The sequence below is a fragment of the Amborella trichopoda genome, chromosome 6 (genome assembly GCF_054954075.1).
Source record: "Amborella trichopoda isolate Santa Cruz 75 chromosome 6, AtrichopodaSantaCruz75HAP2 v2.0, whole genome shotgun sequence".
In the NCBI taxonomy this organism is placed as follows: domain Eukaryota; kingdom Viridiplantae; phylum Streptophyta; class Magnoliopsida; order Amborellales; family Amborellaceae; genus Amborella; species Amborella trichopoda.
Genome location: NC_142341.1, coordinates 50,862,269 through 50,881,244, shown reverse-complemented (window position 1 = coordinate 50,881,244; position 18,976 = coordinate 50,862,269). Strand labels below are relative to the sequence as shown.

The window sequence follows — 18,976 nt, the reverse complement described above, 5'->3', positions numbered from 1 at the left end:
ATGATACGAATTTTGAGGTAAAAAATAGCATACTTTTCTAGTCTCCGGAATCGTATTTTCCAACGACTTCCCAAAATTGGAATATGCCCAAACGGAGATTAAAATGGACAAAATTTATTGTAGAATGATCTTGATAGTATCCCCTTCGATTTGTGATCAAAATAAAGACTTGGAACGTCATAGATCATGCCAGATTGGTGGTTTAAGAATCACAAGTTTATGAAAGTTAATCGGATCTTGGGTTCTTTCTAAAAAATCCGTTTCAAGACGATCAAGGGGTATCAAAGAGGAAGTACTATGCCCTACCTCATTTCTAAGAGCGGGTTGATGTGATGGCAGTCAGTCAGGATGGCAACGGTCCTGAAGATCTGTTTGCGTTTCATATGATATCATGGCTAAGTGATCATATGAAACTTCAGCATGAAATAATTGCTGAAACAAAAAGAGTGGTATTGTGCCCAGGTTTAAGAAGGTGATAAAAGGAAAGGGTTATCTCACCCTCGTTGATTATTGAGTAGCAAGAATCAATTTAATTGAGATTTGGCATGGATAACCCTTGGCGTACATGCTAAACTAGAATAATTCTTATCATCCTAGTATTTTTTTGGGTAAGGATTAATGCTCACTATTGTAGATTGAAAAACTGGCACGACGGTTTGATGGTAGCCATCTGTAGATTCACTTATAACCACCTAATTCGTGGAGTCTGCACATTGGGTATTTTAGATGAGGCATTGAGGTTACTAAAACACAAGCCTAATGTGTTCACATATACCATGCTTATTGATGGGTTTAAGTAGATGGTTCATGCCACCTTCAAATGGCGGATCTCTCTCGCGATCGTAGTAGGTTAAGGTTGAGCCTTCATATTGGAGTACTCCACTTGCCCCACCTCCATCTAGGTGAGAGAGAAAGAACTCCCACACTAATTATTTATCATCATTTGTGAGCCTTCCCAATCATTTAATCTGTCATTTGTGAGCCTTCCCTTCCCCCTTTGCATCATGTGGTAGTTAACAGTTTAGACCTATGCAACTATGAAGTGCTTGACTAGTTTTATGATTTATGACAAGCTTAGGAGGTTGCATCTCTTAAGCCAGGTTCAAAAATTGGAAAAGAGGGGAGCACCTAGAAGTGGTTGTTTTCTGTTTCACTTGGTATGAATTGGCATTAGCCAAAGAAATAAAAAAAATAAAAAAAAAAATAATTTTACAAAATATTTGAAAAAAGATAAAAATATAACAATCAAAATAATCTGAAAGGATATTTTTTTGCTTTATTGAAAAATGACAATTTTTTTCAGAATAACGACCGTTGAAAAATGACGGTTGTTTCAAGAAAAGGGGGCAGATTCTAGGCAATAATACCTTGGTACATGCCCAGGCAACCTAGGCGGATATGCCTAGGGAGGGCTGCCCAAGCCTGTGCGTGTGCCCTGGGGCTTTCCCGGTGGCTAAGCACCTGAATCGACCATTTTTTTTTAAAAGTGTTATGAAGCCATGTTAGCTCGTACCTGAGGTCTTGAGGATTAGGAAGCACCTGAGCAACTGTCTTTTTGAGACTTTATAGTCCTTTGCATCCCAACTTTGGGTCCAATAGGTTCCCTTCTTGGAGAACGTTAGACAATGCTCATGTATTTCTTTGGAGTCTTCTTCAATTACTGAGCACTTTCTCTTTCATGCCCTTGCAAAGGTCAGAATTGGTCGAGATCCCATGGGAGTTGAGGAAGAGGTCTTCAGTCGAAACCTACAGTATTGACTGTGCCTTGAACATCACCTTTTATTTTGATTGGTCCCTAAGCATCCTTTTGGATTCTCACTTAGGACATCGGTCCATAATGTACTTTGCGAGTTTTTACCGAAGCGCTTCCGACAACTTTTTTGCCCACTGTATTTTTAATGTGTCGTCGTTTCATTTCTTACCCATATTGCCCTTTTCGGGTTTTCACCTTGTACTTTATTTTGACATTTTTACCGGTGGGCCCTTTTTGGGTTTTAAATCACTTTTATCATTTTTCTCTTTCTTTTTTTTAATATATATATATATGGCCTTAAGGAAGATCGTTTAACTCCAGACCCTCTTGATTTTATATTATATGCAGATTGCCTATATATACCTAGGTGACTATGTAAGACCCTTCCAATTAGCTTTGAACGTGCCTAATGGGTGCAGATTTACAGATGAGTGGAAAAGTTTCTTAAGTACCAGGTTTCGTATTCGGAACTGTCACGGGATTACTTTACTTTGGTACGCCCGTTCAAGTCTTTAATGATATACTCTCATGGAGGTCAAAACCTGAAGACGCCTCTTGTCCAAAGTTTTGAGGGCGGCCCGACGAGCTTCTTTTTTCTACTCTTCATTACATTCTTTATCGGCAAGTATCCCAAGGGAAGGTGCTACCACCTCATGTTCGGGTTGTGGCCTTTCAAGGCCTCCACACCAAGGTTTTTTGTGGTTCTCGATTGCAATGGGAGCAACAAAGAACATGCGACTCGCCAGGTTCCAAGCAAAATGGGATCCGCTATTGGTGTCCATATAGTCACAAAACCCGGATCATGAGACCAGTTTAAGGGAAGTTATACCAGAAGGGGTTGGGATAGGGTCAGTGAGATCACCTCATGATTGGTTTGAGCCAGGGCATGATTATTTCTTATTGATATATTTTTTGTGAGTTTTGAGAATTGTTGAATGTGGATTGCAGATATCTGTGTATGAGACAATACATTGTTTAACGGTGGGTATCAAGACCATAAATTAGTCAAGGTCGACCCCAACGCAACCTGGCCGATCCCGTTGACACCCCTACATATAGAGTCCCTAGACACCCATCAAGGCTTTCCCATATATTATGGGACCACACGATCAATAGAAATGTCCTCTTAAGTCCTTAAATTTCAGCAAAAAATTATCGTAGGAAATTAGCCCAATTAAAGCTACGCCATTTTGTAGGAAATTGAATAAACTTTCCAGCCGTCCAATCTGCAGCACCATTGAAAGATATGACCATTTTACTGAAGAAAATGTTTATATAAGGATGCTACCTTATAATGTAGAACTAGGGATACCCCTCAAAAATCCATCGGAAAAGGTAGTTTTAATGTTGAAAAACCTTCTGATTGATCATCTCGACATCGAGATGTATGACTATTAAAAATAAAAAGATTTTAAGTCTCAGAAATAGTGCATTTTACAACATATTATCTACACCGTCCATTTTCAAGATTTTCATATGTTATAGATCTACTTGATTTTAACCATTTTTAAAAATTAAAATTTTATAATTAGATATAAAAATAGATTTTGAGATAATCTTAAGAACATTTTACATCAAAATTATATATCATGATAAAATTTGATGGTGCACCTACCTCTACACCTACGATGCATCCGTATGCAAACTGCACCCTTTTACTAAACAATGCTAGATGACAATTAGAACCCGTATTCATGTAGCGCATCTTGTGATGCATGAGTTCACACCAGCATTGCATGTCAGTTTGTATCATTCTCACACTGACTGGTATAGATACCTAAAAAATCATGCTCCAAAGTTCCAGAAAACTTTATGGTAGTGGGATATATTTTGAAAGTGTTGAAATCTGGGTCATCAATGTTCAGTCAAAAGAAGTGAGAAATAAACTAGGAGGGGAAAAGCTGCATCTATTTGCGGACCAACTAGAGGCCAAGCATTCCAACTCTTCTTATTATAACTTAACTTGCTCATTTGTATAAAGAAACTCATACTCAATCGAGAAGAAGTGGACTTGTAGTTCGAACTACTATGAGACTGGGACAGGTGGGCCTTTTTGTTGATGTCCTGATCCCTGGAACAAGAGAAGCGTTTCTTTTCCATTGTTTAGATCGTGTGATAATCTCGAGGGACTAAAGGGAAAACACAATTGATAAGACCTCTTCTTTCGCCCATTCCAATTCCTTGGATTCCCATTTACCTGATCTCAAAAGAGATCGTTAGACTTAAGAGGAGGTCGTCATAGATAGCTCTAGGTCTCTACTTGAAGACGTGCGGACTAACCTCACAGCATTTCTAAGCAGGTTCCTTTAACCGGCCTGATTCTCTTATTAGTTATGAATTTCCCAGAGCACCCTTTAATTTCCCAGAGAATTAGGATGAAAATACTCATAGGAGCCTAGAAATCCTATATCTACGCCATAGTTTCTAATCCAAGCCCTAGATCTCCCATCTAAATCCAAAATATAGACTTTAACAACCTTAGATTCCATGATTCAATCCTAGTCACAAACTTTCTAACCCTTCTTCCTAGATCTAGTTAGATCCAACCATAGAAACCCTAGTTTCTTATATATCATTCACTACAGACTCCGATGCCATAGCTATAGTTATATACACCTAGGTCACTCATCAGGTCATTACTGCCCATGTGTTTCAATTCAAACATGCATGGGCATGACATGGCTCGCTCACTAAGTGCACTCGAGCGCTCTTGAATGGCCTATAGTTGTTACACAACCACCTGCCTAGGGATGTTACAAATTTCAAATTCAAATCCCACTTGACTAATATGGTCACACCTTCCCAACCAAGTGTGAGGTCAGCTGCCTCTTGTACATGGTCCATGCCTATGTCCAGTCAGGTTGCTGCCCATGGTTGACTAACCAAGCCTCAGCATGTTGGTCTCAGCCGTCCACCAACTTCGCCAAGGGTCTTTATCCACTAGCCCACGTGTGGGCATGCATCTGCACACTATGGTGCACTAGCCTAGCCTCTTGCTCAATAAATGTTTAAGGCATTAAAATCCCTCATATAGATTTTCCGTTCAAAAGAATTGGCCCACCAGAAGTGAGAGCTAAATCAGTCGAAGTATCACAAGTCCATACAAAGCCCGATGGTCCTTTGCAAATTGTTCCAATGCTAGGGGTTCCCACACATGCCCAGATAGCCACGCGCATGATGCCAAGAGAAGGGATCTGACAAAAAACTTTTATGAGGGTAGCATTAATTTTACAGGTCCTTATGTTGCTATTGATGGTTTTAGGCTTTTAGCCCCCATACTATTTAAACACAATGCCATTCTATTATTTAAAGATGAACCATTTTACTGAAGCAGTAGAGGATCTACACCATCACCACAAAAGGAACTGCTAAAAATCAAATAAAAAACAGACTCATATTCAGAGTCATGGAATGCCAAATGCTCTCAACCTAGCTCTAGCTTTGCGAATCCTATGACAACTCACACATTAAGCTTGGGGTTTTTCTCTTCACACCACAATTTATCTGGATAATAGAAGGCAAAATCACAAACCATTCAAATAGAGCCAAACCTAATATTTGTCATGCCATACAGTACTGGTTTCCTAGAATCAATGGAGTAAATATAAATCTCCCAAATCATACATATGTGAAACCAATATCATAAATCTTAACATATTAAAGCAATGATTCATGCCCATAGAAAAGAAACATTGACCTCATCGAAGGAAAAAATACTCCATGACGAACCTAACAAAGCATTCGATCAAACAAGTTCAAGTTACCAACCAATAAAGAAAAAGATAAGAACAGAAAAACACGAACGTCAAAACCGAGGGCGTGTAACATAGAAACAAAACAGATTGGAAAATTTATTAAAAGAAACAACAAATATAATATTTTTATAAGAAACAAAATCCTCTCAGTTTTTGAAATGACAAAAAAAAAAAATCAACATAAAGAAGCTGCTTCTGATAACTCTTGAAATTTCATGAGTTTACATGTACAAGTTATACATTATACAAGGTATCCCAGACTATTCAAAGTGTTCCAAACTATATACGAGGTAAATATTTTAAGAAAACTGAACTGTAACTCTTCTCCCTCTAGCTCCTAGTATTCTGAGATTGTCTAGAACTAGTATTCTGAGATTGTCTAAAAGCAGCATTGAAAGAAAAATGCCCCACATTAAGGAAAAAATTGAAAGATACTCGGAAACAATAATAAAAAGCGGTGAGAAGATCTTTGATGTTTTTCCTTCTTTTTTTTTTGGGGGGTGAGCAAATGTATATGCTAAATGGGCAGCAATCAAGCCAGGAGGTTCCCTGAAGAGGGCCATGAGATGTCATAAGAATGAGCCCAATGAACATGACATAAGACTCATCATTATTATTTCCAATTATGTTCATCATGTGATCATTTGAATATGCGGATCTTAATCATATGGGATAAAGCTTGATCAAGTTTCAGATATATAATAATCAAATTCATATTTCAAAGTTACCAAGGATCACTTGGACTGAAAATGGGAGCATGCAGTCCACTCTTAAGATTATAAAAAGTTTCTCCCACAAATGTAGAAAATGTTTTGGCAGAAACCAGAAAAGATGGGACACAATCGTTCAACCAATCCACTCGTCAAGCAACTCCATCCACTTCATTAAAAATAATGTTTGTCATGCTTAGGCTATCCTAAACTTAGATTAGGTAGAAAATCTTCTCCAATATAATAGGTTTCAGTAGAGTGATATGTCACTACAATAAGAAAGAAGCAGTGTCATGATTGATGCCAATCTTTCAACCATTGAATAATCAATTACCGATTAAGTTATATCTATAATAGACATGCCAGTTTCATCTTTCATTTATTCTAATATGCTTACCCCAAATCAGACTTAAATGGCCTTTGAACCTCCCTAACTCCAGCTCTAGAGTATTTACGCATCAATTTTGGTTCGTAAGGTTGGATGATTAGTTCTCATACTTCCAACCTGTGTGACCAGTAACTCATCTTCGATAGGTGCTTATGCTTCTCTAATTAATTCATTGGAAGTCCTAAATCTACCAAGTACAAGGGTCTAATTGGCTTCTGAAAAAAATATCAAGACATTTGGAGTAAAATGATCAAAGAAAGATAATGTAACAATCCAAATCATCAATCTCGTTGTTCTTCTTCAAAGAAGACAAAGAACAAGAGCCAATTAAGGCTAAAGTGAAAATAGCGCATAGCACAGATATCTAAAGATGCTGATACAAAAGAAGCCAAGGCCGATTTTCTTGAGCAACCCTACAATCTCCCTTAGTCAAATCTGATGTTATGAGGTTCTGACTGCAAGGACAATGGAGAATTAAGAAAAAACTATTTTGAAACTAGTTGTCCACTAGAAATAAGATCTACTCTCAGCTTCAGAATATTCTGTGACAAAAGAAAACCAACAGATGTAGTGTCCTACTGTGAGCTAGTGGAGAACAGTTTACATTTCAGCCTTGTATATTTCCCTTGTACATTTTTCACACATTAATATAAGGAAAATTGTATTATGAGGGCTGGACTGCATTCCTACATATGCAGTCCAGAAAGTGTAAACTGTAAAGCATCCATCTTAAAGATGGATGCAAGTAGGTGATCCATCTAAAAACAATGGAAACTAACGGTCCAAATGTTTTCTAACTAGAATTATTATTTTTACTTTTTAAAATTTATTTATTTTTTCATATTCATGATCTCCATGTTAGAGATTACATGTCCTTAAAAATTAAGTCCTAAATTCCATCTCAAAAATAGATTTATTATGAGGCCCGCATTTCTACATATGCGGGCTTGACCGCATAGAAACCGGGTCCTAAATATAATGGGTGGGGTGACACCAAATAGTTGGGATCAGGCTCAAATGATGATGGCGATGAAGACAATGGGTGAGGTACCCGCTCAAACCCCTCCAGAACTTAGTGGAGAAAACTATGCATGGAAAATATAGTGTTAAACAAAAAAGGCAAAAAAAACGAACAGCATATGGACAAAGGAAACTGTTTAGCTCTAGAAAAAGGGTTACCAACTGATCAAAAAAAAAAAAAAAAAAGTTCGAACACCTATAGTCAAAAAAAAAAAAAAGGATTGCCTAATAAACGACAAGAACATGAGATACAAATGAAATTTCCTTTGCAATTAGATTGGTAAACACATCCTAAATATCAGGCAGCATTAGCATATGAAGGATAGATCCTCTAATACTTTGCACTTTAGGTGCATTCCCATGAACAAAGGCACCACCTCTGTACTTGGGAGGTTCAGTGGTAGAATTCGAACTTGGGATGTAGTGTTGTAATAATCATCATCATCATAGCCTTTTCCCAATTAATTGGGGTTGGCTATGTAGTGTTGTCATCTCAACACCTTAACCAATCAATCCCAAGCCCAAATCACAAAGCATCACCTTTAACATACTTAAGGATTATCCAAAGATTCTTGCCTCGAAAGTAAATTGAAGATCCATTAATAATTTTCATTCCAAACGAAATGAGGTCTTGAGTAAAGTTCAATGAGAGATTCTCGAGATTCTCCAGTCAGTCATATCCAACTTGTGCTCTAATAGATTAAAACATGATTACAATTCTAAAACTATGGTTCTTGACATTTATTCCATACTGCCTCGATCATAGTAAATCTTGTCAATCTAATAAAATGAACTGCTCCACTAAATTAGCAAAGCATACAGCAATTTCAAAGTTATAAGAAATCCAATGGTTTTTTAATGCATTTAGTCTAGTGGATACAACCATTCTAATAGGGTCACCCACAGAAAATTCTCTATAGTCGTTATCTTTCAAGGAAACAAAAGACAAAAGAAATATGGTCAGAAAGATAGATCTTAACAGTGACACACAAGTTTACCATGAGCAAAATTAGGATTACAAGTCTTAACAAGTTTACCATGAGCTGAATCTCAATTCTCTAAGTTCGCATGTGGTGGCTTGATCCCAAACTGCCATCTGAACCTGTAGGGCCTCAGGATAGAGGCAAGCACTGCATTTCCCATATGGAAAAAATCTCATGTATCAACTCAGAGAGGGAATCAATTATTTGCAGACAAAGAGCTTTCAAAAAACAAAGGAAAAAATAAATAAATAAATATATATTTAACGAGTAAGCTTTCCAAAAAACGAAGGGAAAAAAAAATCATATCTCACTCGCCAGAAACTGAGGCAGAAATATCAAGATCCCAGAAACCAATCAGTTGTGCATAATGCCAGTTTCAATGGTTGAATTGATGCGACTAACAAGAACTGGCAGAAAAAGCTTAATACTCAGTTTCTATGATAATCAATACCAGTTAAAGTGGGTAAACTACTGACAAAATGCATATATTTCCAAGCTGAATATTTCATGACGTGATTATGAAAATAATCAGATCATTCCTCTCGCACATAGGTCCATATTTAGAGAAACTAGAATGACCTACAAACATAACAATGACTTCACAGCAGAGTAACTGGGATCTCCTAAGGTGGGCGGCAATCCCGCTCTGGGAAAGTACTCGCAGAGTGGGATCACAGTCCATTCGCAATCTCATATTGGGGGAAGCGCAATACCCAATCTAATAAAGGTTTGTCTAAAGGTTAAGATACCACATTTATATTTTTAAAGGAAAAGAAGGAAGAAATACATGTCAATCCACAGTAATTACATAACCGTCAAAAACAGAAAGCAATAAATGCATATCAATAAGCAAATAAAGCAATGGTGATTCAAAAATATGTTCCTGAAATTTTTAGGAGGAAAGGCGTTCTTATATACAATCAACAAGAGAAAGTTTTAAATTCAATGCTCCTAAGTCACATTTAATGTAGGGAATGATTGGGTGCAACTCTTGTCAAAATGATATATGAGATTTTGCCCAGTCACCCTTTTGAAAAATGTTTACAAGATAGAAAGTTTCTCTCTCCCCCACCACTGTCTTTTTCTCTCTATATTTCTAAATCATATGCTCTATCTGCCTCATACTAGGTTTTCTTTTACCTTCTCTTTTCTTTTTTCTTTTTTTTTTTTCCCTTTGAATTGAAATCAAGGGGTATCTAAACAACAGGGCCGGAGTTGTTATGATTTGACCTCAAATCCTTCATTATTGCTTAGAATGTAAGATCTAGTAAATATATTTACTACATTATTGTGAAAGAGTAGTATATGAGAAGATTCAAGTAAATATATGAGAAGATTCATGTAAATAAATGAGTTTTACTCTCAAATTGTATCGAATGCGGTTTATACAAGGCCTTCACCTTAAACAATCAAAGTCACCTTGCCAGAAGATGCAGTTCCACTGCCAGAAACACTTATGATGGCCTAAAAATCTATTTCCTCCACTAATAATGAAACTAAAGCTCCAAAAAAAATTTCAAGGACATAGAAATGAAGTTTCAGGGCTGTTTCACAAGGTTACATCACTTGTAGCCTTTTGGGCCTCCACTCATAGTACCTTTGATGGGATTCCTACGAGTTCTTTCCTCAGGCAATGGGGACAATATTATCCGACTCCAACCTTTCAAGCTACAAAGACCCCACAACTGGTTGCCTCCTCCAGAAAATGCCATAAAGTTAAATTTCGATGGCTGTTCCCATTCAGGAGTAGGGGGGTCTTCAGAGATCACAACTGCAATGTTCTCATGACATATTCAGAATATGTCAGCTATGGAGACTCACAACTTGCTGAAGCATTGGCTCTACTAATGGGCCTTAAATTTTTTGACCCATCTTGGGGTCAATCCTTAGTGGTGGAAAGAGATGCTAAAAACATTATATCTTTAGCAGCAAGCACAACTAATCCTCCTTGGTACCTACCTAGGATTTTTTATGCGATTTACCACCTATGCAGGGATACCAACGTTTGTTGGAGGCATACATGGCGGACGTTGAACGAGTTCGCCAACCTCCTAGCTAAAGATGGTGCTTGGCGACGACCACACATGGAAGACAATGAATGGTCCACCTCCTTTTTTGCACTGGACCATCGAGGTTCTCTAGGACTCTAAATCTCTTTGTGACTTCTTGTAAAAAGGCATGCCTATAAGCCCAATTTTTTGGAAACCTCAATCTTTTGTATACAGTCCCTACAAAAGTATATAGTTTGTATAGGGGTTTTGGCTTAATTTTTTGACAGAGAGACCCATCTCAAGGGTAATCTCAGCTCTCTGTATCCTCAACCTTTTGTATTCCTTCTTGTTATAGTAATACAATGTTAACATTATTAAAAAAAAATAAAGCTCCAAAAATGGTGCGGATCGAACAGAACTATAGACACTTCACAATCTTGAAAACGGGACGGTCCAGATAATATGTTACAAGATGCACTATTTGTAAGACTTGAAATCCTTTTTCCTTCACATCCATATATCTTGAAGTTGAGATGATCAATTGGAGGTTTTTCAACATCAGATCACACTCTTTTAAATAGATTTTTGAGAAGCGCCTCACTTCTATAGTATAAGGTTGACACCTTATATATACTTTTTTGAATTTTATTTCAGTAAATTTATTTGCAGTTATTATGAATATATTCCAAGTATATTAAGTTTGCATCATATTAATTAAATGGGAATTAGCAGTATTTAAAAACTGTCCCCATATTTTACATTTTACACTCGTGCCTTTTCCTTTTTTAAAATTTTTTTTCCAAAATTCCCCATATTCAGAACTAATAATTATGGACCACTTTGATCTAGCCTTCCATCTTTGTAAGGAATTGAAGCATTTCAGAACTATCAGTTCCAAACCACTAATGATTCCTTACAATGAACAGTTCGGAACTATTAGTTCCGGGCCACTTTGATTCCTTACAATCAGGAGTAAGGACCTAATAGTTATGGACCACTTTGTTTCCTTACAATAAGCGGTCTAGAAGTAATAGTTCCGGATGGCTTTGATTCCTTACAAGGAGTGGTCCAAAGCCACTAGTTCCGGATCACTTTGGTTCCTAATTATGAACAGACTAAAGCAGTCCAAAACTAATAGTTCCAAAAAAAGGGTATTCTGGGAAACAATAAGAAACAAAAAAAGGGGGACCTGAGCGTAAAATGTAGAATATGGAGGAGATTTTTAACATACCAATATTTATAATAGATAATAGCTTAAATTTCCCATTAAAAAAATGTGGTTAATCTTTTAATCCTAAAATTTCTCCATTTTCATTTATTAATGTATGGTTGCTCCCATGGCTCTCCCAAACCAGGTAACTCCTTGCAAGCAGCAATCCTCAGTGCCCACTCCCCCCCCTCCCTCCCCAATAAAGAATAAAAAAAATGCGCACTCCCCCCTCCAACAATTATGCTTCTCACTCAATTGAAACTATTATGAACAAAATGCCAGCATCTTTCATGGACTTGGCAGGGTGAATGATTCAGCAACTACAAATATTCCACCATCCTCAAGATATGGATTATTGATTTTAAGGGTAAATTTGGCACAATTATATGGCAGAAGATGATACCCATCACATTATAACAATAATGTCAATGGACAAATAGTTGTAGTCATAATCCAAGGCATTGACAATTTATTTTATTTAGAATTTTTGTTGGTTCAAGAGATTGAGCATTGGTTTTTAGGAGGTACCTGCAAACAGTATGGATGCAACCCTTCACCAAAATTGAAACGTGCCCATGCTGAAGAATTCTCAACCTTTAGAAAGAAGATTTGTCAACGCATATGCATCCCATGCAGATCATAACAAGCTTTCTCTGTAACAAAATGATCAGTTAATCAATAAAATATAATTTGCATTTGCATTCCATCCAGATCATAAGAAGGTTTCTCTGTCACAAAATGAACAGTTAATCAATAAAATATATGTTGCATAACGAAATGTCACTATTAGGACTGCCAAAAACACACTCCTCATAAGAGGTAATTCAGTGAATGTACTTACACAATATTTTATGGTCAGCAGGACATCATTTCCCCACAAGCTAGAGGGCATCCCCCATGAGATAACATTCTGTCGAGTGCATTATTTTGCTAACACAGGCCCTTCTCACTTCTTTTGAGCAAAGCTGCATTTCAAAGAGATCCAAGTACACCTCCCATATATAATGATGTAAACCCAAAGAATTAACGCTCAACAACCATTTATAAGACTTCCTTTGCTCTTAAACTTGCTGATTAATTCTTGGGCTTCTTGAAAGCAACCTTGTCTGGAAAGTGTGTCAACAATCAAACCATAGGAATAACAGTTGGGAACACAACCATTTGCTTCCATTACACCTAACAATTCTTTGGCCTCATCCGTTCTCTTAGAATTGCATAGAACCTTGATGAATGCATTGTATGTGTAATGATCCGGAGTAACTCCTGATTTTAACATGGAACTGAAAATATTTTGTGCCATTTCAAGGTTCCCTATCTTACAGAGATTCAAAATGACAGCATTATATGAAAAAACATCAGGAGTTATTCCCTGACTTTCCATCTCTTTCAACAACTTTAGAGATCGCCCCATTTCCCCCATCACACAAAGTGAATGAATCATTATATTGTATGTTAAAGCATTTGGAGAGACACCCCATTCAACCATCTCATTAAAACATTTAAAGGCGTCATCCAATTGGCCGATTCTACAAAGGCCATTAATAATGGAACTAAAAGTGATAACATCTGGTTTGAACTGGAGGTTTAGTAACATCAAAAGTAATTCACGGGCCTTCTCTACCCTCTCAGACTTGCAATAGCCATCAATAAGTGTATTGAATGTCACAAGGGTGGGAGTATAGCCCTTTTCTATCATCTCATCAAAGAATTGTGATGCCCTATTCATTAGCCTTAATTTAGAGAATGTATCAATAAGAGAGTTATATGCATAAACACTACAAAGAAGCCCATCTAAGACCAAGTAACCAACATATAGATCACCCTCCTTGTTCCTTCCCACACCATATAAACCACTAGTGAGGATGATATATGAATCAAAACAGGGTTTCCCACCCCTCTCACGAAATTTATCAAGAAGCTTGCAAGACTCGCTAAATTTCGAGCCTTTAACAAGACAAATCATCAATCCTCTGAAGACTGAAGGATTAGGAAAATAACCCTTTTCCTCAATCTTCCCCAAGAGACTAAGAATTTCACTCACCATACCCTCCTTGGAAAGGCAGTACAGCATGGTGCTGCAGGCCTCTTCACTCAAAACTTGCTGCTTTTCTAAAAGACCACAGACCAAATCATAAGCATCCTTTGGGTTGTTGCCTTTAAATGATCCATGAATCAAAGATCTAATTGTAGCATCATTAGGAGCAATACCTCTCTCTTCCATTATCCCCAAGAATCTAAATGCCTCTTCTATCCTATTTGCCTTACAAAACCCATCAATAAGCATGGTATATGTGAACACATTAGGCTTGTGACCACAAGTTTCCATCTGTTTTAGTAACCTCAGTGCCTCATCTAAAATACCCAATTTGCAGACTCCATGAATTAGGTGGTTATAAGTGAATCTATCAGGAGAGCAACCTTCAGCTGGCATCTGCTGAAATTTGAAGTAAGCCAAATCCAAGCAATTGGATTTAACAAGAGCATCGATGACTGTGTTATAAACTCGGGTGGTTGCCTTAAAACCAAGAAAAGATATCTTCTCAAAGACCTCACTAGCATACTTTGCAAGACCTAATCTTCCCCAACTATTAATCAACGCACAAATTGCATCTTCTGTGATCCTACATTCAGAAATTCTGAGCTCCCGAACCAACCCAGCCGATAACACTAGAGGACCTCTGGTGAAAAGTATATCATCAAGAATTCGTTGAGCTGAAGTGCATTTCAATTGAAACCCATCAAGCTGAGAAACCCATATGTAGAATTTGAATGCAAGCGCAGGGTCTTCTTGGCTTCTCAGAGCTCTTGAGACAAACCGAGCAGTTAATATGCTCGAATCTCGATGAGCAAAGACATTGTTTAATTGGGTGAACCAGTCTTTTCTACTGAGGATATCTATTACACTCACAGCATCCACCGGTGCATGGACTAATTTTCGGAGCTTTTGATTATCAGTTTTTACTTGTTTGGTATCGAAATAAAAATCGGATTTCAAAGAAGAGTGTTGCGTTTCAGGAATCCAATTTTGGGTGGCTAAAAGTTTTGCAGTAGTATGAGAAAAAACAGCAGTTGAGTAGTGGTAGTAGTAGTAGTAGAAGCGAGAGGAGGACTTACAAAGGGAGAGAAGGCTGGATACGATACATTCCGTTGCTGCAACTGTACGAAGCCTGAGAGAGGCTCGCGGAAATCCTCTCATTAGAGAGAAAGAACAGGGATTTGGGGGGAATTGGAAAACAAAGAGAAGGGAAAGGACGAAGACAATTGCAATTTTCTTAACGCTTTGGCTGCACCCCAACAGGTGACAGGTGCAGGTGCGGTTGCAGCGTTATATTTGAAAGGGAAAATTTCTTCTTACACCCCCTATTTTGAACCCATTTCTCAATAGACCTAACCTTTCAAAATCTTTATTGCAGGAAGAAGAGAGAGAAAGCAAGACTATACCCGAGGCATGATGCCGCTGGTTGGGGAGGAGGGCGAGTGAGAGAGGATGAAGAGGAGTACAGAGAGTAAGAAATTGAGAAAGCTGAGAGAAGAGAGAGAGAGAGAGAAGAAAGAGAGATAATGAAGAAATGAGAGAAAACGAGAACCCGGGTTTAAATGCTCAATTTGGAAGTTGGGAGTCTGGAACTTTTAAGATCGAAAGTTTTCAAAATTGGAAGCCCAATGTACTAAAAACATTCTCTCCCTAGCTAAATTATTCTCTCTCTTCAAGAAAAATAAGAGGAAACCCAAAGGATATCATCGTAATTATTTATTGGTGATAATTTAATTCATCTTATTACTAATTAAGGGCGTGGTTTTTATATCGTTGTAACTTTAAACAAACCTCTGTTATCATAATATGTAATTTTGGTGTAAAATATTATTAAGACTAATTGAAAATCTATTTTTATATCTAATTACAATTTTTTTAATTTCAAAAATAGTTAAAATCAAATAGATCTATAAACATATGAAAATTTTGAAAAAGATGGTCTAGACAATGTGTTGCAAGATACATTATTTCTACGATTCAAAATCCTTTCTTTTTTTTTTTCATATTCATATATCTCAATGATGAGATGATCAATTAGAAAAAAACCTTTTCTAATAGATTTTTGAGGTACATCTTTATTTCTACATTTTAATGTTGTAACTTTTTATAAACTTTTTCCAATAATTAATTAGATATATATTCTCCAATATTATGAAATCTTATCCTAGTTAGATATATATTCTAATTAGAATATGGATAAGACAATTATCTTATTAATAATTAATTAGATATAAATTCTCCTTAAATACGTATATGAAACCTTATCCTAATACCCATAGCACCATGTCTCTCTTGTTGACTATGAAAACTAAGGTATGGAAAAATCAAGACAAAGAGAAAAATAGGCCGAATTTAAAATAAATAAACACTATGTAAGAGGAATTTTTACTCTAAAATTTTGAAAACTACTCAAGAATCACTAAATAATTATTTTCAACAAGGGAAATTTTGAATATTAAGTTTTATAACTTGCACATATCTCATGCTAAAAAATGACCCCAATTAATTGGGCAAATGCTAAAATGATGATGAAGATATCTTCTCAAAAAATTGGATAAATCTCTATTCAATCTTGTGACATTATTATTTTTAGATAGTAAAATTTAAAATCTTTTAATATAAATCTTTTAATAAATCTTGAAGAGCTTACATCCCCCAATTGAGGATCCTAATATTAATCTATATCGTGAACAACTTATATCCCCAAATTAGGATCCTAATGTTACTCATAGTACGCATGAAATCTTTACCCCCATATCCCATGGATTTCCCACTCTCTTTCTTTAAATAAACTCATAAAATCTTGGTCTCATGGCACGTCAATTCTCTCTCTAAATAAATTCTCTCTCAAAAAAACTCTCTCTAAACTCATTCCGATCTCCAATAGGATCCCCAGTTAAAATAGGTCATAGATTGAGAAAACTCTCTCTCTCTCTCTAAAACCTCTCTCTCTAAACTCATTCCTATCTCCAATAAGATCCCCCGTTACAATAGGCCATAGATTAAATTAAGTTTGCTTCCTCTAAATAGGGTTAGAAGCAGGCGGATGTCTTACAAGCTGCATTGAAAGTTGAATTCATCCATTATTTAGCTTCTTCTTCTCTCAATTCTCTCTCCATTAAAGTTGTGAATAAGAAATTTGTGTATATTTCTTCTGCAACCGCTTCAAATGTATCAGGGAGTTGAAATCGCGCCAATTGTGAAAGAAAGACCTATGTGATCTTTTTTCGTCAGGAAAATATTATTTTTTTTTTAATAAAAAATAATCACCCTTTATAATTTTGACAGTAAGATCACTCAGAGATGGTCTTATTACAAACAATAGAAATTCCAAAAAATAAATAACACATCAATAATATAAATCTCAACTACTTGATGTCATTCGTACAACCTCATATGTGCTTGATAATATAAAATAAAAAAATAAAAAAAATTATGCCGTAGATTACTTCAATCGGGTTTTTTACACACCACACCGAGTCACTACATCCAATGGTGTGGGATCTGTCGTCTAGCTTAAATCTCGAACCGAAATAGCTAATTTTGGCCAAACTATGTAACCACCCTCAAAATCTCTACTAAACCTTAACCCCCAAACCTAACTTAGGCTTCCCTTTAATTTTTCTAACCATTAGTTTCTTTTAGGTCTAGAGTGGAAAGAGAGAGTATTACCTAGGGTTTTGGAGAGGAGAGAGAGAGTACTACTTAGGATTTTAGAGAGAGGAAGTTATAGAGAGAAATATGGAGGAGAGAGAATAAGGTGTGCCCCTCTAAGGGAGAGAGGTGAGAGAGAGAAGAGAGAGAGAGGTTGTGTGTAGAGATTGGGGGAGAGCACCCTTATTTATAGTAGATATTTAGGTTTAGCGTTTTTTAGGGTTTTCTCATAATTTGCCTCTTTTATGAGATTGAATCTAGACCGTTGATCAATGTGACTGGTGGGGTGAGAGATCTGAGTCATCCATTCCATAGATGGGCCGTCAACATTATGAAATGTGTTATGACCATTATCCACTTTTGCTTGAACTATTTTCCCATCAATATATTTAAATAAAATAAATATCTTGCTTTCCATAAAAGTGCATGATCCTTATCGCATATTCCATAAGGATATGTCAATAATTATCAAGCAAATAAATACTACCAAATAAGATAAGGTCAATATTTCCCTTCCAAGATTTGACCACATGCCACAAAATCAAAGTTACTATATTTAATAAACTTGAGCACAAAGCAACAAGAGAATCCAAGGGGTGGGGCATGCCATCCCTTTGTGGCACATGTGGGCCCCCACCCACATGCCACATGGTGGGCCCATGTGCACCTTGGGCCCCCCATGGAATTTTATAAACAATTTTAAAATTAAACAATTTAATAGGTGAATTTTTACAATATTGTAAATCAATAACTGTATTTTTTAAGTCCAAAAAACATAAATAAAATATTGAGAGATTCATAAAAATTCAAATAATAAAACTAAAAACATTTCAATAATAAAATGAATACAATGAAATTAATATGATGGGAAAAAGATCCATATGGTTTTAGGAATTCAATATGTGATAATGGGGTACTCCACTTTCAATTGTGGACTACAGACAATACTAGCTTTATCGAATCCACCCAGTGTTTTCCATGACCCACAGTCTAAGCAGGGGCTTATTAGTAGGTCACCAAAGTCAGGTCGATGAATCAAGGGTCGCAATTCCAGTATGTGGATTACAGGTCCTCCCCTAGAGACGAGTCAAGGTCACCACGACCTGATGCGACCACAGCTCTATAGTGCATATGGGTATCGCTCGCACGTGCATACGCTTCACCCAAAGGTGGATATCTGGGTTTCCCGAACAATCTATCGATATGCATGCCGTGTGATGGAACATGAATGGAGTTTTGGCCCCCGTCTCAGTAGGCCTACCATCACATACAAAGGTCACACAGTCCCTCGGCTCACTTATTTAGGCATAAGCTCCGACCTCATCAAGGCCTAAACCAAAACCCTCATCGGTTTAATTCTTTATACCTAAGTACCTTGGATTTTCCAACCGACTGGCCTATATAGATAAGCACAGTCCAACATAAACAAACATCATTTGTTTAGTATAGTCCTCGAGGGATCACACTCTCACTGAGT

The 18,976-nt window shown here is 36.8% G+C and overlaps 1 protein-coding gene across 14 annotated transcripts in view; it reads right to left on the bottom strand.

Annotated features, from left to right (window-relative positions):
- The window catches only part of LOC18448725 (uncharacterized), a 29,327-nt gene extending 13,955 nt beyond the window's left edge, over positions 1-15,372 (bottom strand). The window contains exons 1-5 of one of the 14 annotated variants that reach the window (XM_020676320.2): positions 12,652-15,372; positions 12,339-12,463; positions 8,921-9,016; positions 8,664-8,756; positions 5,055-5,257 (exon numbers count right to left, since the gene is read on the bottom strand). In XM_020676320.2, coding sequence (XP_020531979.1) covers positions 12,841-15,006 — 2,166 coding nt within the window. In that variant the 5' untranslated portion in view covers positions 15,007-15,372 and the 3' untranslated portion in view covers positions 5,055-5,257; positions 8,664-8,756; positions 8,921-9,016; positions 12,339-12,463; positions 12,652-12,840. The other 13 variants (XM_020676317.2, XM_088869183.1, XM_020676319.2 and 10 more) reach the window with 13 other exon arrangements.
- Between the last annotated feature and the right edge of the window lie 3,604 nt (positions 15,373-18,976).